This window comes from Callorhinus ursinus, unplaced genomic scaffold, assembly GCF_003265705.2.
Source record: "Callorhinus ursinus isolate GAN/ISIS: 27379988/994484 unplaced genomic scaffold, GSC_fseal_2.0 scaffold44, whole genome shotgun sequence".
Classification (NCBI taxonomy): domain Eukaryota; kingdom Metazoa; phylum Chordata; class Mammalia; order Carnivora; family Otariidae; genus Callorhinus; species Callorhinus ursinus.
Window position 1 is genome coordinate 897,076 of NW_027397106.1, and position 26,214 is coordinate 923,289.

A 26,214-nucleotide genomic window follows, 5' to 3' on the forward strand; every position below is an offset into this window, starting at 1 on the left:
CCCTCCGTGGAGATGGACTCAGACACCTGGAGCCAGGAGAGTTTCTACATCCAGGTAAAGGCCCGGCACACCAGCTACCCATGAGTGTGCCCCCGCTTCACACAGCTTTCACTCTGACCTCGCCCTGGCCACACCCCACCAGATGCCACCTCTCCAGCTGCTGCAAGGCTGTCTTCATGCACTTCACTTGCTGGAAATGGCAGGACATGTCCGTGGCCAACACCATCTCGATGACCAGGGCCCGTAGCTCTCTGGATGGACAGAACCAGAAAAGCAATCAGCCCCCACAGCACCGATGGGCCACGGGTCCAGGGAGTGGAAAGAGAGGGTCAGGGTGACGGGGGGGGCGGTCTCTTCGGGATGCCCACTCCTGCCTTCAGCTCACACAAACTCATCCTTGGTGAGGTTGATGAAAATGTTCATCTCATCATCCTGCATCATTCGGAAGACAGAGCTGATGTGGTGATTCTCCAGCACTGAGCGATCATTGTACAAGATGGCACATTCCGACCTGCAAAGCCAAGGGTCATTGCGTCCAGCCCCCTGTACGTGGGGACTCTGGCAACCTCCCCCACTCCCACTGGGCCCCTCCTGCCCCTGCCACAGCGGCACCCCTCACTTGGTCTGGATGTGGAAGCTGTTGGTAGTGCCTGTGTGCTCATAGTCGTGGATGGCTGCAGCGAAGATGATGGCTAAGACCTCGATCTCCGACAGGCAATGCTGGGGAAGAGAGACGGGATGACAGGGGCCTCCCCCTGCCTAGCCCTGCCCAAAGACCTCCACCCCAGGCTACGCCCCTCAGCCGAGCCCTTCCGTTCTTCAAGGCCAGCTCCTGGGCTAAGATGGCCAGGTTTCTCAGCTCCCAGAATGGTGAAATACCCCCCTTATCCCAACCTGAAACCTTCCTGCTGTATCCCAGCACACATTCCCAGCACTGCCCATGACGTTATGGTACACCCAGGAATTCTCTAGAGTAAAATCTGACTCTGTAAAGACTCTGGGATACCAATGGAGAGGAACCAAAAGAGACAAAAGAAAATGGGAGTATAATCTAGACTTCCCAGTTCTGCAGCCATAAGACCCTAAATCACAGAATGATCTCCCGGGACACCTACCACCATCCCTGTGCGGAGCAAGAAGCAATGGACTGTCTGGGTAACATCAGCTGCATGGATCTGGTTGTGGTAAGGGTTCTTGTACTTCCCATAGCCTGTCTCCAGTGCCTCCAGGAAAGTCATCAAAAACACAGTGGGAATCTGCGGTGGGAGGGAGAAAATCGAGCTACAGGGAGGATCTGCAGGAATGGCAGGCAGCCGAGGACTGAGATCAGCAACGCCATCTTTCTTTAGAAGGCAGCTTGGCGCAGGGAGGAAAGCACCGGCTCTGCAGTCAGGTGGACCTGGGCTCACATCCTGGCTCCACCCCCTGCTGGCTGTGTGACCCTGGGTAAGTCACGTGCCTCTGATACTTACTCGCAGAATGAAGATAATACCACCTCCTTGAATGTAATGAGATAAGTACAAGGCATTTAGTAAGTGCTCTCTACAGAGTAGCTATAATTATTATTACTTCCCTGGAGCTTTTTAAGAAAAGAAAACTTCCCTCCTATCTTCCAACCATCCCATCCCATCCCCAGTCCAATACCATGGAAAGGAGTTCAGAAGCAGGGGAAAGAGTAAGATGACCTAGAGAGGACCCTTCCAGGCAGACATGGGTCACCCCCTCTAAGAAGGCTTTCTCTGTACCCACCGCAACACACACACACGCATACACACACACACACACACAAGCACCAACTACTGTCAGTTGTCTCTGTATATGCCCTTGCAGTCTGTCTGCCTCCTTTAAAGGCTCAGGCTCCCAGAGGGCAGGGCTGGTGTCTGCACCAGTCCCTGGATCTCCTGAGGCTGTGAGGAGAGCAAGGTTCAGGACTTGGGGAAGCTTCTGTAGAGATGAGCAATAGTGATGAGACAGAGAAGATAGGCCACTAACCAGTCAGACCCTAACATCTCCCACCCCCACCCCGGAGGGCTGTGCCCCAAATACAAGGAATTTTAGAGGACCATTTCCATGACAACTGCCCTTGCTTCTGCGTTGCCATGGTGTCCCTGGAGGGAAGGGAAGGGACACAGGGGAGGAGCTGGGTGCCCAAGAAGGGAATGTGGAGCTTGAGAAGGGCGGCTCCAACTGGAATCTCTGCCATAAGTAAAGACTAAAGCAGTAAGTGCCCCCCTCTCTCCAACTGCCTTGGAGCAAGGCGAACTGGGGCTGGGCCAAACCCAACCTGATGCAGTTATCCTTGGGGTCCTCCAAAACCAGTCCTTCCAGGTAAGGAAGCAGAGTTTAGGAGAAGCTGGTATCTGGAGAATGTCTGAGAACCAGTTTGGAGAAACATGGGCTGGGAAAAGTCTTAGGAAAAGGAGGACCCTGCTGTTCTCTGTCCTGGAGAGGGCAGGACTGGAAGGAAGAAAATGAAGCTGCGGAGGGAGAGGCCTCAGGAAGGCACTGAGGAAAATCTCAACTGAGCATCTCAGGAAAGTTCTGGAAACCTTCTCGGGAGTTGGTGTAAAACGAGTTTTGTTGAGGAAAGGCTCACACGCACCAATAGTCTACTATGGTAAAGTAGGGGCTGAGGATGGCTGGGTGATTTTCCAAAGCCCTCTGAGAAAGGGCCAAGTGGACTCCTTTGACCTCCCCCATGGCCCATTCGGAACATACACATCTTCCTCTGCTCTAACATCTATGTCCACCCCCACCTAAGTGCTGACCAAACAGTCCCATTGCGACTCTTCAACCCCTTCACCCTCCACTTCCAAGTGTGGTTTTTCCACATGAAAGTGGTTTTTTCCAGCCCCTATTCCCAAAAGACACTCCCTCCTGGCCCAGAATCTGGAGAGGACTTCAATTCCATATTCTTCATGGCCAGCCAAGCTGAAGAGCAAACGGAGTTCACACACCCTCCCTCCCCTCATACAGCCCTACCCAGCCTTGCCAAGAGCCAATCCTCTCCATAAAACTCCTCCGACAGAGACTCTGAGCTGAGGGGGAAGGGAAGGAGTGACCAATTTTATCCCTTCCTCCCCGCTCCTACACGCCCCCCCCCCCCGCCCCAGGAAACAAACGGAGAGATTCTAGTCCCAAGGGCACAGGCTGACAGCATCTGGACTCTAGGCCTCGGGTGTCCACAGGCAAGAGGCAGGACAGCTGAAACAGGGAGGTGTGAACTCGAGCCAGCCTGGAAAGGACAAGTTACGGGAAAGAAGCAAAGCAGGACAGAATAGAACCCTAGGCTGGACGGTTGCAGACCTAGAGTCTTCTGGAAAGCAATAAATGAAGTCAGAAGCTCGGGATGGAGCAAGTGACAGAAAGGCTGGGCAGGTGGGCACGGGGAAACTTCCCTGACAGTGAGACTGAGTGCGGGAGCCTGTGCTTGTTGGCAATTGCTTGTTGGCAATCTTTTAGAACAGGAATGATGGGAGTGGAGACCCCTGCCCAGGAACAGGGGAAGGATAATGCCCAACCTTAAAGCGGCTGATGAGGTTATGCCGAGTCAGTAACTCAAAAACAATGGTCCTCAGGGCGTGGTCATCTGCTGCCCGGTTCAAGGAAAAGACATCAAAGCACCAGAGGTCCAGGTTCTGTGGAGAAACAACAGACTAGACAGGGAGACTCCCAAGGGGAGCTTCCCAGTGCAGCAAGGGTTGCAGTTAGACTTCAAGGAGGACTTCCCAATGTTTACAGAGACCTGGGAAGCAGGAAAACAAAGACATGGTGATGTGGGCCTTTTTCTCCCCAGGTATCTCTCAGTGCAGGGGAGACAAAAAGATAGGAGTTTGCCTCTGGAGTGGGCAAAATGTCGTTTTGAGCAACATGGGGATGACAGTTAAAAGGGAAGGCAAAAATCACCCCACACAGAGTTTGAAAGTCCCAAAGACCATTCCTTCCCCCAACCTTCTCCTCTTTCCCGAAAACCCACGGCTCACCTTGAGACAGTTGAGGACCACAGTGGAATAGGTGGGGCCCACAGAGGTATACGTTCTCCGGAACATCCTAAGGGCAAAGAACGAAAAGAAGCCCACCTATGAAGGTCTGGGAAGTGGGGTCTGATCAGGTGGGGCTGTGGGGATAAGCTCTGGGCGGGGGAGGGGGGGGCACACCACTGGGGGTCTGGTGGGGTCCCGGAAGCCCAGGGTGCCTGGGAAACGCGGACACAACTAGAGGCAGAGGAAGGGTGAGCAGGGGCAAACCTCACCGTTCCACGAAGATCCCAGCCTGCACCGCATGCACGATGCTCCGGAACTTGGGCTTCTCCTCTGCACGGCGGCCTTTGGCCCGGGCCTGCTGGGTGAAGGTGGAGGCCAGCCAGTCTCGTACCTCCGAAGGCACGGCATCTGACCGCAGCTCCTGCAGCTCGTCCTCCGTGTCCAAGATTTGCCTGAGGCCCCAGAAGGGGAGTCACAGAAGAAAGACAGCAGGTGCTTCCACAACCTAGGGACGCTGAGCCCAGCCACACCCCACAGCTCAGGAACGCTCATGCCAGGTGTCTCCCTTCTCTGACCCCCCCTTCCTTTCTCTCACTATGTTTTTGGTGGTGTTTTGTTTTTTTTTTTTCTGTCTCTCTCAGGCCACCACTAATGAAACAGGCCACTATGTGAGGTAGTGAGCATCCCAACTCTGGAAATGCTCAAGCAGAAAATGGAATAGATACCACACGTCAGGGAGGCTGAGACCAGCAGCACTGTCCAACGGAAATAAAATGCTAGCCACGTAGAAGTAATTTTAAATTGGTTAGTAGCCACATTAAAAAAGTAAAAAAAGTAAAAAGAAACGGATGAAATTTATTTTAATAAGTTTTCTTTAACCAGATACACCCAAAATAGTATCATTTCAATGTGAAGTCAATACAAAATATAGAGAGATATTTTACATTCCTTTTTCTCAGTCTTTGAAATCTAGCATGCATGTTGCATGTACCTCCATGTCTCAGCTCATACTCGGGCTCAATGGCCACACGTGACCAGTGGCTCCCATGCTGAGCTGCACAGGTCTCAAGGGATTCCCCACTGGTGAGAGGGTTAGGACTACGTGAGCTTTCTGGTCCCTTCCAGCTCTGAAACAGTCTTCTCTCCTTGATGCCTGTGTTTGTCTCTATCTCTGCAAACCCCTATCTGTTCCTCCGCCCCTTTATCTCTGTGATATTTCCCCCTACAGCTCTTCCTCCCTGCCCTGGCCCTGTCGCAGGTCTCTATCTCCAGCCTTCCGTCTCACTCCGGCCCCTGATCACTGTGGCTGCCCGGTGTCTTCCTGCATGCCCGGGTCTCTCACCGTGTCTCGTCTATGTAGACAGCCTCCAGCAGAGAAGCTGTGTACTCCAGGTTTTTCTTCAGCTCCTCAATGTTTACCTCCCCGTTCTCTAGCTGCTTCACCATGTAGCGCAACCTGTGGGGGGTGGGCACAGACGGCGTGCTTAGGCGCTGCTCCCTTGTCAGGAGAGCAGGACCCCCCTCTGATAAGGTGCCTCAGTCTTCCACAAATCGGTACTCTCTCCAACAGGAAGCAGAATCGCAGCTAGTGTGTTTCATCCCCGACTCTTGCCACCGCCTGTATTAAGTTTATCTACCCCCAAAGTTTAATCCCAGGCTTTTTTCTGACCCCACCATCCCCACCTACCGCTCACCTCCCCACACCTCCCTTCAGTCAGTGTTTCCTGAAAACTCTTGTTCAGACTGCCCAGGCCCAGCAGAATGAGGCAGGTACAAGCCCCTGGGTTGATGTTCTGGGAATGATCTGTTTCATAGCCTGAAGAACCAAGAGCTGAGACTGCCAATTTCCCCCAGCAGAGTGAGCTGTGGCGTCAACAGCAATCAAAAGAGCCCCCAAGATGCTTCCATTACATCCGTTGGTCATGGCAGGGAAGGGGGGCGTATATGTCCACAGCCTCTCTTTCCCTGGCAGGGATGGCGAAAACACAGAACAAAGACCAATGTGAATGCTCTCGCCTGGCCTCACTCCATTCAGGCAGAGCTAATGGATTATGATTCCAGAATCCATCAACCAGGACAGAGCAGAATTAACTCCTGCCTCGCCGACGCTGTGCCCAAGAGAACCTCTGGCAATGTGTGTCTGTACCCATCCCCTACCTCTGCCCCGCAGCAGCTGCCCCCAGAGACAAAGCGGTGGGGGGTGGGGCCAGGGGTCTCACTTACTCGATGCCCTGCCTGAGGGGACAGTCCCTCATCTTTTGCACTCATGAACGCTGGGGGTCAGTGATGAAGTGGGAGACTTCTTAGAAGTCTGGCGAGTCCAGCCCAGGCAGCCACAAAGCACACAAAACTCTCTTGACTTTGGTGATTCTAAAGAAAGCAATTAAACATTCCCCTCTCACTCTTTCCCCCAGCCCTGCCCTGCCCTACTTAACCCCCAGCTGGGGGTGAAGTGCGGGGCCGGGACAATTCCCCACTGAGAGGGGTTTCAGAAACCTAAGGTCACCCTATGAGTCAGGGAGGAAAAAAGAATGAGTCAGGGACCAGAGGCTGAAATTAGCATCAGTTCCCAGGGACGCCGGGGAGGGAGAACAATGGTACTCCTGAACAGAAGCAACTCCAGAATCCTGGGGTCTCAGCAGCTTTGGAATGGGGTGCCAGAAAGAGTCAGCCCCAGGAAGCATCGCGGGCCAACTCTCCTCTCAGGGCCCAGCAGTCCTGCCGGAACAGTCTGAATGCAAATGGGGCAGAAGGGCAAGGGGGGAAATGGGAGGAAAGCAGTTGTAGGGAACACTGCAGCCTCCTCAATGGGTGATCTTCCAACCTCACTTCTGGCCTTCCTGCTGCACCGGCTGCATGTGCAAACAGTGGTTGTTGGACAAGAAAGTAGCCGGCTTCAGTAAAGCTCTGCCCCAACTAGGGCTTCATTAGGGATGCGGCTAGAGGCTAAACAATATAATAGGCTTTCCAGCCAATGAGCTGGGAAGGGGGACTGACCAGCATCTCCCAGAGTTGCTGACCCAGAGGTGGCAGAACAAAGAGGTTCGCTCCACCTTTGGGGCCCGGGCACAAACCAGGGCTTCCCTCTCCGGGTTGGTCCCTGTGGCCAGGGAGCCTCAGATCTAGGGGTCACACAACCCAAGAAGAAAGAAAAGCCTCTGGTCCCATCTCTCTCCCAGATTCCTACCCCAGCCCTCCTCATCTTCCACATTGGTCAGCCCTTAAGAAAACCCAAACCTAAACTCACCAAAGTTCTTCTGCACTCTCTCCCGACCCACATCTTGAAACACAGATCCCAGCACAGGCTCCCAAAGTGAACAGCCAAGCCCACGGGTGCTCATTTGCATGTATTCGCATAATCATTAACAATGCTGCCAGCTCTACATTTAAAAAAAAAAAGCGATTTATCTCAGATCATCCTCACAATGGGCCTAGAGGGAGGGTGGGAGTTGGGAGGAAATGGCCACCCCTATTTCCAATGCAGAAACCAAGGCTCCCGGCCACAGTTCTGGAAGACAGGAATCCTGGATTCCAATATATCACTTCCAGGCCCTGAGCCCTTGGGCAAGTCACTAATCCTTAACCAGTATCTCTCAAAAGGTGGCCTGTCGACCACTGGCATCAGAATTACCTGGGATACTTGTGAAAAATTGAGTTTCTAGGCCTGGGTGCACACCTACTGAACCAGAATTTCTGAGGGTATGATCCAAGGATCTGCAAACACATTTAACAAACACCCAGGATATTCTCATGCACGTGGAACTTTGAGAACCTTTCTTTTAGGGCGCCTGGGTGGCTCAGTTGGTTAAGCAACTGCCTTCGGCTCAGGTCATGGTCCTGGAGTCCCGGGATCGAGTCCCACGTCGGGCTCCCTGCTCAGCAGGGAGTCTGCTTCTCCCTCTGACCTTCTTCCCTCTCGTGCTCTCTCTCTCTCATTCTCTCTCTCTCGCTCAAATAAATAAATAAAATCTTTAAAAAAAAAAAACGTTTCTTTTAGAGCCTCTGTTCCTTCCTCTGTAAAACAGTGAAGATGATGATAAACCACCTGTGAAGGGCTGTTAATAAGAATTATTATTTATTTTATAATTTCTTTTATAAATGAAATAATGTATGCAAAAGGCCTGACACATAGAGTGGGGCTCTATAAACGTGATGTGAATTGGAATGAACTGACCAGCATCACACTGGCCCCACCCAACTCACCCCTCGTGGCCTTCAAACCAACAAGCGCCTGCCTTCTCCATCCCAAGGTCAGGTGGAGAAGAGTGAGTCTAGTTTGCATGGAGGCTCATGACTGGGAAGCCCCCTAACAGAGAAAATGAGACAATGAAAATGGCCATGATCTCTCCTTCATAATGACAAACCTCATTTGGGCCACACAACCACCTGAGGAGGGAGGTTAAGTGAGTGGCCCAGGGTCATACAACTTGTCCATCTCAGTCGAGTGGGCAAGCCTACGACTCACACTGCTGGGGCCTAACCGTGCCCCGCACACCAAAGGTATTGGGCAGATGGGGCTCAATCATGTAATTCGCTTGGAGAGAGGCTGGAGCTCATTCCATCACAGCTCCTCAGTCTGTTGTCTCCCCCAGGAAGTGCTGGTGTCTGTCAGCTCATAGCAGACTGTGAGCATCTTGATGGGACTGACAATGACATGTTTAGCCTGCTGCTGTACTCAGAGCACATAGTATGTGCTCAGCGAATGTCCATGAAATAAAAGGGAGGGGCACCTGGCTGGCTGAGTTGGTTAAGCATCTGACTTCAGCTCAGGTCATGATCCCAGGGTCCTGGGATTGAGCCCCACATCGGGGCTCCCTGGCTCAGCAGGGAGCCTGCTTATCCCTCTGCCCCTCCCCCTGCTCGTGCTCTCTCTCTCTCTCACATGCTCTCTCAAATAAATAAAATATAAATAAATAAATGGGAGTAGGGGCAGATTAATCAGGTGGGGGGCTATCTGCCAGAGCTCACAATGGAGATCTCTGAGGCAGGGTTTCTGAAACTCTAAAGGAGAGCCTGCGGAGAAGAAGGAGGCTGTGGCTGGCCTTCCACACAACCTTCCCACCAAATTCCTCCTGCCTCCACTTCTAGACCCTGCTCTTTTATAGCTGCTTTTGAAATCTGAAGCGAACATGATCCAGACACCAGAGGAGTGGGGAGGGAGGGAAAGATTAAAGAATAAATTTGACAAATGGGGAGTCCAAGAAGGGGACCTGGACTCAGGCAGCTGGAAGGTTCCAGGTGCTGAACGTCACCCTCCTGAAGTCCTCTAACTCCCCCACAGCCCCTCCAGCCCGGCAGTGGCCTCTCTGGTTCTAAAGTCCTTCAGAGTTAGGATCTCCCCAGACCCACCCACAGCCCCCCCTCAGCATTCTTCTGCAAGAAGTCCTACTTCCCCTGCCCATGCACAGGTCCTCATCCAGGCCTAAGGAAAACTGGAAGCTTCTGCAACAATCCTTCCACCTCCACCCCAGCCCTGTTTCACTACACCCACTTCTTTCTCCTTTACCCTTGGCTGCTGCACCCCGGGAAAATCCTCAGACCTGACCCCTGGAAAGCACCAGTCTCTCCCAGCTCTAGGCAGCCCGCTGAAAGAGAAGGCTCAGGGTAGTAATAATCCCAACACCCCAGAAGAGTTCAGTTTCCCACCAGTTCGTTTCTTTGGGCCATCACGGCTGATGATCTGACAGTTTCCAAAGCCCCCTGTACTCCTTCCAGCACCCACACTCCTAAAAGATCACTGTAAGTAAGGGGCTTAGGACAGGGCAGCCTCAAGCCAAAGGGCTAGGAGTTGGAGGAAGAATCCAATTTCCCTTTGGGGTTTTAAGATCAGATGAGGAGATTTCAGAGGAATGTGAGGTCCTAAGGATGCTGGGGTGAGGAAGGAGAGAAAGGGGGGTAATCAGGGCTAAGTCACCTGCCACAGGCAAGAGGAAGCAATACAAAGGAAAGGGAGACGGGAATGGGAGGAGAATAAGGGGAAGGGCAAGATAGATGGGGGGGTGGGGGGGTGGGGGGGCTGGAGAAGTGGACACAACATACAGGGGCTGTCCAGTCTTGATCCCTCCCCTCCACCAAACTACTCGTGGGGACCCACAGCCATCTGTCCTCCTCCTACCCCCTCCCCTCCTCGCCCTGGTGCCTACCTGAGGATGGGGCCCTGAAGGTGGCTCCTCTGCACAGGAACAGGGTTTGCCATGGGAATCAAAGTGTCCTACTTCAGAGGATCAAAATGCCGCCCCTGGGGTCCCCAGGGCCCCCCGGGGGAATGACTCCCTCTTTGACCCAACTTCCTCCTCCAGCTCTCAGCAGAACTGAGCTACTGACCAAAGAGAACCCTGGGGAGGGGCACAGGAGGGGCCTGGCTGGAGGAAGAAGGGAGGGATGAGACAGAGAGGCAGCACACAGCAACTGGGTGAGAGGCCACGGGAAAAGTTTCACATCTGAATCAGCCCGAAAACAAGAATCTGTTCTCAGAAGAATCCCAGAAAGGACAGAAATAGCACAGTCCAGCCCCTTGCTCTGAGGAGGTGGGGCTCCTCTTTGGGGAGAAGGGGTTAGCAGAAGACTTAAGGATGCAGGGACAGAGGCCCACCCTGAATCTGATGTGGAGAGGCAGTCGGCCCTGGGAGGGGAAAGGGCCCTGCAAGAGGGGCTGGGCAGATTCAGCTTCCTCCCACAGTCATCTTCCGGGCCCATTTTTCAAAATGAGCTTTAGCCCACCTGAAAGGACAGAAGCCAGACAGCAAAAGAACCAGAAACCACAGGCGAGGGGCTCACTGAAGCTGGGGTTCAGGGGATCCTCACTCAGAGACTGGCTCAACAGAGAGGGAAAGCCCTGCCCAAGCAGTGAATGAAAGTCGGGAGGACTCGCTCAGAGAAACCGAGAGGTGGGGCAAGTTACTCTCCCACGCCCAGCCCCCGTTTCTCATCTGGAAAACAAGCACTGCGGGATAACTGGGTATTAACTGGGGAGAGGCCAATCCAGCCCAGAGGAAGAGGAGAATTGATGGAACGGCCTAGGGCGGGCCTGCGGACTAGGACCCCCCTCTTCCGCCTCCAGACTTTGCCCTCGCTCAAGTTGGGGGACAGATGCTGGCCTCTGCGGCGCGAGGTGGACGTGCGCATACAGCCCCAGCCCGCCTCCGGATTGGCTGTGAAATGACGTCACCAATACAGGCGCATTGGGGCCGCGATTGGTCAGCTGAGGGGCTGGGCGGGGCTAAGGAGGAGAGCCTGGGGTGAAGGCGAACGCATTCAGTGGAGAGTTCCGCGCCACTGCATTCTCCTTAATTTAGGGTCTAGGGCTGAGGATAATGTGGAAATGAGGAAAGGGGACTCGTGGGGCTGAGTTTGACAGGAGAGAGGGAAAAGAGAAGAAACAGACCAAGCACCAGGATTTTATGACGGGAAGTCTTCCTCCCCACCTCTATCCCCCAAAAGCAGAGAGAAATTAAAAAAGCTTGTCACTGTGCCAAAGCCTTGAAGGATTATAAACAAATGAAGTTTGGGAACCTGCTGTTTCTCAGCTTCAGAGTGCTGGGACAAGTGGAAGTGGGCTTAACAGCAACGAGAGGAATGAAGTTAAACATCTACAAGTTGTTTTCTAGTCCCGGTAGCCATGAAGCAGGGCTACTGCAGATTTTGGAAGAAAGGAAACCCTCCCTCTCTGTGTCCATCTCATTTTCTCTGCGCTCCCAACACACACACACACACACACACACACACACACACACACACACACGTTGGTGGTTGTTTTTAGAGAAAAGGCATTACACACACACACACACACACGTTGGTTGTTGTTTTTAGAGAAAAGGCATTACACACACACACACACACACACACACACATTGGTTGTTGTTTTTAGAGAAAAGGCATTACAGCCCGAGTCAGAGACCCAGAACTGACACCCAGGGGATGAGGGACAAGTCATTGCCTGTTTTCTGGCCATGCCTGCTTGGAGGAACAGGGATAGGGTAGGAGTGGAGGAAGGTGGTAGCCGGCTGCATACAGCCTGAAACACCAACAAACACCAAGCCAGGGCAGCTCCCCTCTCTCCCCTGACTCCAGGCCCTGCCACCTCAAGCAGGCACTCACCTCAACCCTCCTACCAAAAGGTGGAGATTTCTTAGACTAGAAAAGCTTTAGAGAGGATATTTTGTCTATCCCTCTGCCCTCTTGCCCAATAGAACCAAAAGCTGGTTGGACAAATGACTGCTTACCACCTCACCACACATACATACCTGCTGCATCGTCCCAGCATGCATTCCATATGTGCTCATCCCAGTCTATTATTATTATTAACTGTTCCAAATAAGAAAGGATACTGGCCAACCACCAGCCCTTCCTGGGGTAAACAATTTCACACATATCCACTCACCCGTGCATCTACACACATACCACATCTCTGTCCAAGCTGGGGAGACTTCCCTGGGTGGGAGGCAGGACGTAGCTATGATGACCCCAGCAGAGTCCAGCATGGATTTGCCTTTAGTCTTTAAATTTAGTTTAAAAATAACAAGGAGCACAACCATAATGCCTCCCTCCCAGGCCCATTCCCAGCATTCCTCACCTGCCCTGAAGAATAGGAGTTGGGATAGGGGATGAACAAAGGATAGAAAACCCTGCCTCTGGTCAGCGAAGAGAGGGGCTGGGGACGGGGGAGTAGGTGGGAGTGGGGGGTGGAGGTGTGGGGTGTTGGGGAAGGGATTAGCCAGCTGATCTCAAGTCTCCAAAATCTCAGAAATTGAAAGAACACCAAAGAAGTCACCTAAATCCAATGGAAAGAGGACATGAATTAAAATCAGGAGACTTTTGCCTAGACTTTATCACTATATGTGACCTTGGGCAGGACACTCTGAGGTCATTTCCCTGTCTATAAAATGGGTAAGCAATATGTGCCTCACAGAATTCGCACAAGGATCAAATGAGATCACATGGGAGCACCTTGGGGACTATAAACTGATGCATGAATGCAACAGATTATTCCTTCGCCCAACCCTTTATTTAGTTTGTTCAGCAAATGGTTGCTAAGAGTCCTCCATGAACAAAGTCTCCTATGCCCACCCTGTACCCAGGCCCTCTGGTGTGGAAAAGCCCTAGCCACCCTGCCGCCACCACTCCAGATGTCCAGGGCTTCTCCCCGGCTCCTTATTCCACAGGGGCCATGTGGCCGTGGAGGAAGAAACTGGGGAATGTGCACAGCATGGGGCTCCAGAAACCAAGAACAACCAGCTCTCCACCTTACCCAAGCCCTGCGCTCCCCTCACTCCGCTGGCTTCCCATTGCTACACAAGCAGCCTCGGTTCTGGCAGTGGCGGGGGTGGCTCTGGAGATAAAAATAGCCCCCCTGGTGGCAGAGCTGGGGTGCCATCCTGGGAGGCGGCAGGCCTCGGGTTGACATGGCAGCAGTTGTAAGAGATCTCTAGGCACTGGACCGAGGAACTGGGTGGAGGGAGGGTGGTGGAGGATGGGGGGTAGTGTGGGAAGAACAGAAACCAAGAGAGCAGCAGGAGGGGAGGGGGCAGGAGGTACTGGGGGGGGGTAGGGAGGGAGAGAAGAGAGATTTGAACGATGCTGAAGGCTGAAGAAGGTCTAGGAAGCAGAGCAGCAGGGGTGGGGGACTTGGCTCCCACCCATGCTGTGTCTGAAAGCAGCTCCCCCTCTGCCTCCTGTCCAGAAGCTGTTTCTAACAGGTGTTCCTAGCAACCGCCCAGCACAGCTCACATCAGATGAGGCAGAGGGTAACCTAAACAGCTTGAGCCTTAGCCGGGACTAAAAAGACCCCAGATATCCCGGCTCCGAGCCTAGCACGCAACTGAGTCACCTCTCCCTCAGCCTCATAGTTCAGCCCTAAAGAGAAGGAGGAACTGGGAGGGGTGGGCAAGAAAGTCCAAGGAAGGCTAAGGAGAGAGGAGGCTCCCAGGACCCAAGCCAGAAGACCTCTCTCTCTGGTTTGCTTGCCCACCCCTCTTCTCCCCCCACCCCCTCACTGTTTAATTCTGCTCATTAACCACCTCCACATGGACCACCCCACCAGCCCTGCAAACCACATCCCAGCAGATGTTCCAGCAGATGCCCTGTGTCCAGGGGGCCTAGCAGATGTCGAAGGCGGCCTGGGATGGGAAAGGGAGTTGGAAGGTTGGCAAGGGACTGACTGCAGGTGTGATGGGTGTGGACCAGTGCAACTGGGGTCTGGTCCCAGCCCTGCCCCCAAACCTTACCAACTACCTCTGGGCATCACTCTCCTCCTCTGTTATATTTTATGGTTCTCAGATGCAGTGCCCGGGTTGGAGGCACTAGGGAAATAGGATGCCTGGGTCTCAATTCCCTGGTTCAAGTTCATCCTTTCTGACTAGCTCACTGCTTCCCCAACTCATCCCTAACCTGATGCTAAAAGGAGGAGGGTGGCTTTCTTCTCTATCACAGGAAGGTCACATTCTAACCTCCAGGAACTTTCCAGGAAGTTCTCCCACATATCTATCTTTATTCCACCTGCTGCAAACAAGACAACAGCAAGTTTTCTTGGCATTTCAAAAAAACAGAAAGGAGAACAAGCAGGACAAAGAAGTCTTTCGGGTGAATCTGGTGTGATCTGATTTATGGTGTTTCGTTAAGACTGGAATTTCTAAAGCCACTGCCTAGTAGAGATACAGTCGGGGGTTTGGGAAGGTTGGCAAGTGTGTGCTCACTCAGCCCAGGCCCCAAGAAGTTTCCAAACATGGTGGGCATCAAGAACGGTGCCATATGCAAGAGCTGACAAACAGGGGAGCGGGGAAGCCAAGGAATAGCAAGGAACGGAGAAGCTTCTCTAGCCCCCAGGTCTTGCCTGCCAAAAAATCACAAAGCCCCCTGGAAGCCACGCTCCCTTCCCAAAACCAAATGGTGCCAACACCAGCTGGCAGCCTAATCATGCCCCTGCGGCCACAATAATTATTTGCAAATCTGACTTCTCTTTGCAGCTGCAGAATCCGCTGACCCAGGAACCTGGTGGTATCCAACAGCACCACCTGAAGCTCCCCGCTTCTAGCTCTTCTCCCAGCCCCACGCCCCCAGGCCTCTCCCTGGGTCTCCCCTGCCCTTCCCCCACCAAGCCTGCTTCTCTACCACAACCCCATCACAGCTCCCCCAGTGGACTCCTGCCAGGTCTGGGAGGCTGAAGTAGAATCCTAACCTGATGTTTGCTTCCCCCGACCCACATGGATGCAGCAGGAGCTGAGGGGAGAGGAGCAGCTGCAGGATGGGGGGGGAGGGGCAAGAGCACAGGCATTAGGGTCCTCCCCACACTGAATGGACAACTCGCTTTCCTCCTTTTCCCTTCTCAGGAGCCCTCCTTCCCCCTTAGTTCCCAACTCTGCCCCACTCAATAGCCCCAGGATGCTCTCCCAATTCCCGAGGATCATCAAGTCTTCCTCCCTTAGGGCACAATCTCATTATCTAACAAGTTCCAGACTCGGGGGTGGGGGGGGGAGGGGGGGCCCTCACCTCAACCCCACCTGCTGCCCTGGTTTTGTCCCTTTTTCTCTGCTCTTGTCCTGAAGAGAGTTGGAAAATAGCTACTCAACTTCCGTACCTGAGAAAATCAGCCCCCTGAGAGCCGAAGACAATTACTTGGCTTCCTCCCCAGGGGAGCTGGGAGGATGAGGTCACTCAGAAGGCAAAAGAAAGGCCTTGCAGGATACGGCGGTTGAGGCGGGACTCCTCAGGCTGTCCGGAAAGGCGCCTGCAGCCGACTCACCCTGCACCCCCCCCCCCCCCAACAGGGGGGGGGGGGGGGGGGCGGCGGAGGAGGGAGGCCCCAGGGATTTCCTGGCTCCCGGCCAAGGGGAGAAAGGGGTAGGGGCATTGAAGGCCAGAGAAGCCCAGTGGAAAGGAATAGGGAGAGAGGAAGTGGGACAAGAGAGAAGAGCAAAATGCAGCCCAGCAGAGAGAGATGGGAACAAAGGAGGAAAGGGACCGAGGGAAAGGATGTGAGAGCAATCAAAGAAGAGGAAAGCAGAGGGAGCAGAGAAGTTGGAAACAAACCCTCAATGATTTCTTTAAAGACTCCAAACAGAGGGAAAGATGTGTTTCAAGGTTCCCTGCTCCTCCACCCCAGTCAGATGAGGGTGGCCAAAAAAAGACGGGAAGGTAGGGAACAGCCACTCATTTCTTTGCCTTCAAGAGCGCCCTAGACAGCGGGCAGGTGGAAAGGGGTCCAGACCCGTCCCCTCCCCTCCTGGCTCTCTCACCTGGCCTTCCAGGACCAGTGCGTCCCCAACCTACCTCACCCTCTTCCTGGCAAAAGTGACAAACACAACCTTCCACTGTAGAATTTCCCCTCTCAGTCTTTCTAACTGGCCTCCTGGGGCTTCTGAGCAAGCAAAGTGATATTTGGGTTCTAAGGGACTTTAGAGATTCTCTAAAATAAGGTGTGGCATACCTGATCACATCACCCCCAAGGCCTAGAAATGCAGGATAAATGCCAGAGGAGAGTTTCTCCAGTGCTCACAGAACTCACCAACGGCAGTCCCTGGGGCTGGCCACACCCACCAGCATCTTAGAACTACAATTGCTCTATCCACTGGGAAAAGAGATGATAGGAGTAAGTCCTTCTCTTTTCTTTTGACCTCAGTGGCCCACATCCTTTGTAAAACAGCCCCACTCAGCCTGCTAGTCTCTAAGCTCAGACACCTGTCTCACCCCCTCCAGACAACCATTCATCAACAAGACTATTCCAAATCACGTCCCAGACTACAGGACTTACACCTATTAAGTAATTCGTATTCCTGCCTCTTGAATTTTTATTGTTCTCCCCAACCAAGCCAATGGTCCCCCATTCATTCCCATTCCCCTGCCTCTTCACACAGAAAGCTCTCCAATGCTGAAAGAACTCCAGACTGTATCATTTCAAAACCGCTTTCAGAGGCATGATATCCAATGAGGAACTGAGATTCAGGGAGACTACATGACTGTCAAGATCACGCAGCTGGGGGCGCCTGGGTGGCTCAGTTGGTTGGGAGACTGCCTTCGGCTCAGGTCATGATCCTCAGGTCCCGGGATCGAGTCCCGCTCGGGCTCCCTGCTCAGCGGGGAGTCTGCTTCTCCCTCTGACCCTCGCCCCTCACATGCTCTCTCTATCTCATTCTCTCTCTCAAATAAATAAATAAATAAATAAAATATTTTTTAAAAAAAGATCACGCAGCTGGTAATTGGCAGCATGGGAACGTGACCTCAAACTCGAATCTCCCACCATCCCCTCTGCTCTTCCCCTCTCACCACACTGCCACTCTCGTCCCCTCCAGCCACCTCTTCTGACCAGAGGCCTGTGAAATTCTTCCTTTGGTCGAAATTGATGTCCCCTCTCTCTGCAGCTCCCTTTTTTACCCTCTATTGTCCAGAGATGCCCCATTCAAGGCACAGCTGATGAAAGAAATGTAAAGACGGAAGGGAATGATGGGAGAGGGGGGATATAAAACCCAGGGAGGAGACATTCCCTTTGCCACGGTTGGAAATGAAAGAGGAAGGGCTGCTCCGTGGAGAGAGGCACAAAAAGTCATCTTGCCAAGCAAGGCCTGGGAGAAATGGTGCTCCTTTTTCTCCAGAGATCCAGGGAACCACAGTTTATCTTGCCGTCTTCACAGCAGCTCCACAAACATATGCAGGAAAAGGGGGAACCGCTGCACAGCTTTCAAAACCAGTGAGAGCCACAGAAGATCACTCCGTGGGGCATATACAAAATGAGGACAAAAGGTGGGATAAATCAGTCAGTGAGGCACCCAGTCCAGTCCCTCAGCTTCTTCCTCCTGCCCATTTGATCTCCCCGGGATTATAAAAAAACGTTGGTGTGTCACAAACACATAGACAAGATCACATATTATCCCATTACCTAGACACACACACACACACACACACACGCGCGCGCGCGCGCACTCACATACATCATCTCATTCATACACAGAGCAATCTCAGGTATTCGGGTAAGTGCAAACCTTCCCAACATATTTATTATCACACATGCCATTTATAAACCTGAAAACAAAGAGACATCATCACGGAGCTCTGACTCCACGCGCTGTCCCCCACCCGCACGCCAACCTTCACCCAGACACATATGTATACATGTCAGGCATTCACGATTTCATCCTGATACGTCTCATTCACACGTCCAAATAACATTTCCATATCCTCTCTGTAACTCCTTCAGTTCTGGGCTCTGTCCTGAGGTCCTCAAATCCCGCACCTTTTAAACATCTCCCTCTCAAAAAACACCACCACCTCCTTTTCTTCCACCTCCACTTCCTGCTACCCCCCCCGCCCCTGCCCACGTACAGGAGCACACATACCACAGAATCAGAGACAGAACTGGGCTCCGTGACATATACGTGGATACTCATTAATTCATTTGTTCATTCCTTTATTTAACAGCATTTCTTGAGTGCCTATTATGTTTCAGGTACCACACTAGACTCTGATGAAACAAAGATGAGCAAAAAGAACCCCCAGCGGGGTCCTTGCTCCAGCTCAGCTGAAATGACCTTGAACCGCAGCTTAGGACATAGAGCCTAGATCCTGGGAGTCCTGAGTCCCATGTGAAGAAAGGAGAAGAGAAAGGGATTGTGTTTATACTATCCCAAAGGAAAAGGGAGGTTCTGTCTATAAAATCCCAGGACAAACTGGGGCAGAGGGAAGAAAGTGATGTTTGTACTATCCTGGGAGAAAGAGAAAGAATTCATATATATGCTTTTCTTGGGTGTGTAGGCCCCCCCACCAAAGGAAAAGATTAGGCAGAAACCGAAGTGGTACAGTTTTACTACTTGGATGGGTGTAGCAAAATGAGGAACAGGGTGCCTCACCCACTCTCTACTCCACTTGATGGATTTGAACCAGATTACGCAAATTCAGAGGAGCAGGGACTGTGTCTACTTTGTCCACCACCATACCCCAGCCTCCAGCACATCACCTGACCCTCAGGAGGCACTCAGTTAATAGTTGTTGAATGAATGAATGAGCTAAGGATGGCAAACCAATCTCTGTTCACAGATTTTAATGACTCACAAAAGACACAGAAAACTCCTTGCTCCTGAGCCTCCCCTACACTCCTCAAGGCCCTCTCGTCTCAGAGAAGGGTAGACAAGCCAGTCAAATCTTTCATCTTAGGGTCAGAAATGCTCATCCTGCTCAAACCATCATCTCCAGACTCCCTATTCCAGCCTCTCTCATGCCTCCACTTCTGAGTCTGCTTAGTTAGAAAATTTTTCCTGCTAGGTAGAGGTGAAATCCCATAGCCAGAGACTCTTCAGCTTATACGCTCCAGATTCTGAATTAATCTTTGGCAGAGTCCTACTGTGGGAAACAGGATTCCTGGAGGCCCTTCCCAGGAAGAAATTGCCCTGCAAAATTATATTAGTATGGGCTTTTTAACCAGAGGCAAAAACACCAGACCCGGGCTCCCTGAAGACAATCTAGATGTCCTAGATTAGAAATTAAAAGGATAGTTGGGGGGCGGGGGGGATAGAATGTGTTGTGTGGGGGAATCAAGGCCTTTATATATATGTCTTCATTTTTATTCAGTACACAGCCATGAGATAATCGTGCGCATCCCCCTATTCCCATACTAGAGCCTCCCCAGTATTCAAACAGAGCCAAATCCAGTAAGTCATCCACTGGGGATCTACCTTTACATCAACATCTTTCTCTGCTTTGAAAAGTGAGGTTGAGAATCTATTCCTGGTGATTAATAATATGGAAATGGGCCTTTTCTGGGTAAGTTATTACATGCAGCTAGCACTCTTAAGGACCAGACTGCTGAAGTAAGTGAAGACCGGAATAATTTAATCAATAAGATTAGTGATCCTTGTCCACCCTGATCTCCTGTAAGGACATCTCAGCTAATGCACTAGGTAGGGTCAGCTGCCTCTACTCCCTTCTTTCCCTGGGTTTCAATGCCTCCTCTGGGGATCCTCGTCTCTCACCACTGAGCACTTCTCATACTAAAGGAAGAAATAGCAATTTGCTTCCAGGAAAGACTTTTGGTTAGAAAGGTATGGGAGACAGTGAAACAGGTACCTGGAATGGAGGCAAGGAAGGTATATGATGGGGAGAAGCCATCCTGGGACACCTTGAATTCTCTCATTTGTAAGCCCTGAGCCCCCTTCTTTGTCTTTCCACCACTTCCTTACCTGCCACCGCCCCCCCCTCAGCTTAGTTACCATTAACAGAGCATCGTTTTCTATCAAGAATCACTCAGTGCTCCTCCCAATAAAAATCAATTCAATCCGGTTTTCCATTTCTTCATCCCAGAACTCATTCCAAGGCTGCGCTTCAGAGAGCCCGGCAAATTGCAATGGCTAGAGGCAGCAAAGGACAGGAAGTGAGAAGCACATTTGGATGCCAAGCCTGGTTGCCCACTGGGCCTCAGTTCTCCCTAAGGCCTCACGAAGCAGCTAGAGTATAAATCAGACCCACCCACCCAATATCAAGGCGTCATCTTACTACCACAGGTGAAGTATTTTAAAAACAAAACAATCGTTAGCATCTATCCATCTCCTACCACCATCTCTCCCTCCACCAGAACCCAGAAATGTAAAGCTTCAGCGCTCATTATTGAAGATAATGGCGGAGGAACTGGGTTTTGGGGCTATGGTTCCTGCATTGCCTCACTGAACATCTACAGCCTCTTTTCCTGGGACCATTGGGAGTCATATCAGGGAGAGGGGCACCTTCCCTCATTCTCTGATTAAGAGTCAACAGACTGCAGAGGTTACCAGATGGCGGCTGACTGGGCGAAAAATGTGCTGCATGGTTTGTCTTTGACCCACTCCTCTCCTTCTCTGAGGAACAGAAAGAAAAGTTGCTTCCCTCCCCTGGGACTGGAGTATGGGACACCTGAGTCCCTCGTTTGCCTATTTATCCAGCAGCACCGCCCCCCCACCCATGCCCTCCTCCTCCAACAAGAAAAGATGCCTCCATGTACTTGGAGATCCTTGGGAGACCCTACAGCAACAAAAAGGTTTTGACAGTTGCCTTGCCCCTGTCAATCAATCTTTCTTCACCACCACCACCACCACCCCAGCTCCCAGGGAGGGGCTCCACCCCAACTCTTCCAGATCCCAGCCAGGACCCCCAACATTACTGTGCACAGTGGGTTTCCCGGCCCCAAGAGTGATGAGCAGCTCAGGTATGGGGCGCCCCCCATCCCCACCCCCTGAAAGATGCAGGAGGCAGAAACCACCAATCCCAACAGAGATACATATGACCCACAGGTTGGCACAAGTATCCCCATGCACTAGATCTGCAGCTGTGTGCAATCACTCTACATACATCTGTGTGTCCCACGGACACTCATGCACACACATGTGATGTGTGTCTCACATCTGCACAACCCTGCACACGGATACGTGTGAGTCAGCCTGGCACCTCCTGAATGCTGCCCGTCTGCAGCCCTGCCACACCGCACATAATGTGCCGCCTCTCCGCGCTGCGTGTGTCACCCGGGGGTCCACAGGCACAGGCACATCGTTAGCTTTGCAACTCCTAAACCCGCTCCAACCAGCCGGCTTGCTCCGCACATGCCTTGCACATGTGGCCTGGCCCTGCGTGTCAGGGCAGCTTGTTTCCTCGCACCAGCCAACATGAGTGCGGGAGAGAATCCCCGGGCCCGGCCCCGACCCCCCCCCCCCCCCCCCCCGCCCCAGACTCCCGGAGATCCCTTCCCCCCACTCCCGGCCGGGGACTCACAGAGACCGAAGCTTAATCCACATCTTCTTGCTGGGGGCTGACTTCAGCTCCAGCGGTGACGGGCAATCCGACTCCAGCATCTCGGGATGGCTGCGGGGGGACAGCTCCATGCTCAGCCTCTGTCTGTGGAACGGAGGGAGGAGACGGCACCGCGGCTCAGCCTCAGCCCGGAGCCGGGAGCCCCTCCCCGCCCACCCCAGCCCCTTCCCACCTGCGGCTGGCGCGGACCAGCCAGGCCGGTGTCTCCGGGCTCGGCCCAAGCTGGCAGAGCTGCAGTTCCTGCGGCTCCTGCTCTCGCGCTGTCCAGCCGAGCTCTGGCTCCCAGTCCGAGCCCTCCGCGCCGCCGCCGCCGCCGCCGCCGCCGCCGCCGCGCTGCCGGGGCCGCCTCCTCTGCTCTCTCCTCCTCCCCCGGCCGGCCCCCCTCCCTGCGCTCCCTCCTTTCTCGGCCTGCCGGCGCGTCTCTCCCTCCTCGCGGCCCCTCCTGCCCCTCCCCGCCGAGCGCCGGGGAGCCGGGCGCACACGCAGACAGCGGCGCCGAGGGCGAGCGCACGCACCCCGGCGCCCGGGCGGAGCGGCGGCGTGTGCCCCGCGCCCGGGCTGCGAGGGCGCGTTTACAGACTGCCTGACGCGCAGGCGGCCGGGTGCGCTCCCTGGTCTGTGTTTTGAGTTTCTGTGTATGTGCATGTGGCGTCGTGTATCCCCGTGTTCCTGGCCGCCTGTGCGCCCCATGTTGTGAGGGAGGGGTAGGGGATGAGTCCCCCTCTCCTCCTGGGAGACCTGGGCACTGGCTGAGGGAAGCCATCGGCCGTCGGAACCCCGCCCCAGACCGGACCCTCCCACCTTGCGCTCCTGCCTTTGGGGGAAAAAGTTCAAGGTCTGCTCTGAGTTGCCGTGGGATCCCATTCCTCTCCTCAGTTCCCTTAACTTGATGGTCTTGATATGTCTCCATCGCTGTGGCCTTCCCCCTGGTGCCTCTATCCATCCCCCTGGCCAGTGGGAGTTTCTTCCAAGCTTAAAGCTTTCCAGACGGAATCCACTAGAGCAGGCAGGACCGCATCATCTCTGTACAGAACTCCGTAAGAACCAGGAAACCATTCCTGGTGTCTCACCTCAGCCCCTCCCGTAGCGGGTCCTTTTTATTTCCTCTTATTCTGTCTTCAGTAAAAGAAATCTAATGGCTAAGGGCCCAGCACAACATAGCCTAGCTGCTTAAAACATTTGTAGAATGAGGGGCACCTGGGTGGCTCAGTCGGTTGGGCACCTGCCTTCGGCTCAGGTCATGGTCCCACCGTCCTGGGATGGAGCCCGCAGTCCTGGGATCCAGCACAGCCTTGTCAGGCTCCCTGCTGGGCAGGGAGTCTGCTTCTCCCTCTCCCCCTCTCCTTGCTTGTGTTTTCTCTCTCTCAAATAAATAAAATCTTTAAAAAAATTTTTTTTGTATAATTAATGAACTGAAATTTGAATTCAAGATTTTGTAACAGGCAAGCCGTTCCCATCCGGCTGAATCCTATCTAGGATTCTGGCAGGAACCACCTTAGGATCCCTTAGAATTGTTCTCCTCCTTAATAACCACCTACCTTAGACTTGTGGGGAAATCCCATGTAAACAGAAAGTGGAGATGTATTCACTAACTGCTGGATCCCAAAGAGGCCACTAATCCAGAATCCCGAATGTGAGTTTTCATTTCAAGAACTCTGGAGGTTGGAAGGAGGGATGGTCAGGAGAAGGTATTTTACTCCATTCTAAATATCGGGGTGAGGCTACTCCCCTTCCCAGGCAATGGAGGAGAAAAGAGCAGAAGTGAAGTGGCAGGGCAAAGACTTCCAGCATAAAAGAATCGCCCTTTAGGTAATTAGGTTAGGTCAGGCCTTCAGACCTGGCAGGACAGAGAGGTATCAGCAGAACCAGCTCCCAGCAAGTACCCGGGCAGAAGGAGATGGCAGAGTCAGAGATGGAGAAAAAGCGGAATGAGTGTGGGACTTCCCTGTCTCTGTCCATCTAGCTTCTGCGTCCATCCCCCTTTCCCCTCCGTGCCTGAGGAAGAGCCCCAGCCAAGACCAAGCTGCAGCTGAGACCCCAGTCAGACTCCTACACAATCCACTTCTTAAACTTGAGAGCAATCACCTTCCTTAACAACTGAAAAAGAATGGGCTGGAAACGACAAAAGAATTGCAAATTAGGATCAGAGCTAAGGAGCTGCCCAAATTAGGCAGGTATTTAAACAAAAAAGAGGTGGAAAAGAGGCGGGAGATGATGTACTTCCAGAGGGATCTCGACAGGTCTCATCAACACAGTGGCATATCCCACCCTGATCTCCCAGGCCCCCAACTCCTAACCCATTTTAAGAAAGGAAAATTCACCAAAACAAAACAAAACAAAAAGTTATTCACGAAAGATACTTTCTAGTCCATCTAGTCTGACCCCCTCCATTTAACGAGTGGGAAAACTAAGCCCAGAAAAATCATGTGGTCCCCAAAGAGAGTAAGCAACAAAGCCAGAGCCAAGCCTCCTAACCTTTTTCTTGTGCTTTTCCATCCTGTGGCTCTCTTTCTCCTTCTTTAGTTACCAGTCCTGGTGTTTAACCTCAACCGCATCCTTCTTGCGGCAATTTAATCCCATGTCTGCCTTACCCTACCTCTACACGGATAAAAACCAGATATGCCTGCTCCATCCATAGGCTCAAAAGACCACGATTTTTCTCTCCCTGTCCCCTTGCCCTAACCCCCCTCTTTTCCAGGCTGCTTCTGCCAGCCTCATTCCTCTCCTGTTTGCCTTCCAAACTGCCCCTGCCCCTTGGAGACCCTGCCTCCTCACTCCCCTAACCCCACAATTCCTCCCAACAAGCTTTGAGTTTGATAGAGACCAAAAATGATGCTTTGGCAGCAGTGACGGATGGATGTGATGTGCCTCCTACGGGAATGCTATTTAAAGGGGCGGCCTCACAATCCTCGCCTTCCAAAGTGACAAGAGAAAAAGCCTGCTCCTCAATCCCTCCAGAGCTGCAAACCCAGCTCAAGTTAACTTCTGACTTCCTCAACCTGCAACCTGGCCTGCGCTCCTATTCAGGTGGGAGGGAGAGCACTTGACAACTCACTGAGGTGTGGGGGCTGAGGGGGGATTCATCTTTGTCTCTTTTGATGACAGGTACTTAGGAGGAGCAGGAGGTCCTGTGGGGGGGAGAGCTGGAAGAACACTCTTCCCCCAACCTCGTGAGTGCATTTCAGCCACGTGCCAGCTTCTTCTCAGAGTCAAACTTTGTTGGAAAAGAACTGAGAGAGGCACAAGGACCTACAGGAGGGAAGTCTTAGCCCTAGCTGGTACCTCCTTCCCTCCTGGGCCCCGGGCTCAGATCGAAGCCGGTCTAGTCCTCCCAGGCAAAGGGCCACCGGGTAAGATCCCCCTCGGCCAGGCCCCAGCCCCACCTGCCCCCCCCCCCCCGAAATGAACACCACTGTAGGGAAAGCACTGCCGGAAGGAAAGGGAGCTCCTCTGCAAGCATCTCACCCCAGGCCTGGCAGGAGGGATAATTCCATCTCATTGCCACAAACAAGTTAATTGAGATTTTAATGAAAACACTGCACTAATGAAAAAGCTGAGGCTGGAACCTACTCTCTGCCTGCGAGACAAAACAACTGGAGTCAGAACTTCTTCCTGATAGTCATTCCTCACTTCCTTTTAAGGTCTGAATAAAACAAGCTGGGGATCAGTGGTTGTGTCCCCAGCTGTCAGGGGTCAGAGACCCTCCTGGTCAAGGAAGCATATTGCTGAAAACGTTGATGGGTCCTGTCACCGCATCTGTCCCTTCACCTCTAGACATTCTCCTTTTTTTTCAGGTGGCAATGAAGTGGGAGAACGAGGTTCTTGTCTCACAGAGTTGAAGAATGAATCTTGCCCTGACCAAGGACAGTGAGTAAAGCGATAGAGTTTTATTGAGTGAGGATACAGAAAGAGCTCTCGGGAGCAAAAGGGGTCCCAACAGGGTTGCCACTGAGGGCTTTTAGGGTTGGTCTTTCCTTGAAGGCTAACCAGGGAACTTAAATCCTCTTAACATTTCTACTGATAGCACCATTGAGTAAGGACTAGTGATAACACCTTCAATGGCTTGCTTCCTTTTTAGGGTCTGGTAATTCTTTTTTGGTCACAAATAGCTGTTATAACAAGACCCCCACCTCTAACACCTAGGACGGGGTGGTCTGGTTTTGTTTCTTTATCTCTGGTTTCCTTACACCTCCACATTTTGGGGATTTTTGTAAGCCTGATCCCACAGGCCCCTACCTATCTCTCCCTACCTAGCCCCACCTGTCCCTCACTCAGTAAGGCCACCATATCCTCACCTTCTCCTATTTACTCATTCTAGAGTCTCTGGATTCTAATGAACAAGTCTTCCCAGATGAAGAGGCAGTCTGGTCAGGTAGACAGTGTCTAAGATTGATATCAGACTTGGGTCCCAGTTCTGGAATACTGCTAAACATGTGACCTTCATTAAATCATTGAGCATCTCTGAATCTGTTTA

At 52.6% G+C, this 26,214-nt stretch overlaps 1 protein-coding gene across 6 annotated transcripts in view; it reads right to left on the reverse strand.

Annotated features, from left to right (window-relative positions):
- PDE1B (phosphodiesterase 1B) overlaps positions 1-22,148 on the reverse strand; it is a 28,349-nt gene extending 6,201 nt beyond the window's left edge. Inside the window, exons 1-10 of one of the 6 annotated variants that reach the window (XM_025883063.2) lie at positions 21,913-22,148; positions 21,702-21,824; positions 5,326-5,439; positions 4,253-4,435; positions 3,984-4,050; positions 3,522-3,638; positions 1,116-1,256; positions 620-720; positions 386-511; positions 150-251 (exon numbers count right to left, since the gene is read on the reverse strand). In XM_025883063.2, the coding sequence (XP_025738848.1) occupies positions 150-251; positions 386-511; positions 620-720; positions 1,116-1,256; positions 3,522-3,638; positions 3,984-4,050; positions 4,253-4,435; positions 5,326-5,439; positions 21,702-21,811 (1,061 nt within the window). In that variant the 5' untranslated portion in view covers positions 21,812-21,824; positions 21,913-22,148. Of the gene's footprint in view, positions 1-149; positions 252-385; positions 512-619; positions 721-1,115; positions 1,257-3,521; positions 3,639-3,983; positions 4,051-4,252; positions 4,436-5,325; positions 5,440-6,206; positions 6,354-7,230; positions 7,366-10,126; positions 10,284-21,701; positions 21,825-21,912 lie in introns of those variants that run through there. The other 5 variants (XM_073881869.1, XM_073881873.1, XM_073881872.1 and 2 more) reach the window with 5 other exon arrangements.
- Between the last annotated feature and the right edge of the window lie 4,066 nt (positions 22,149-26,214).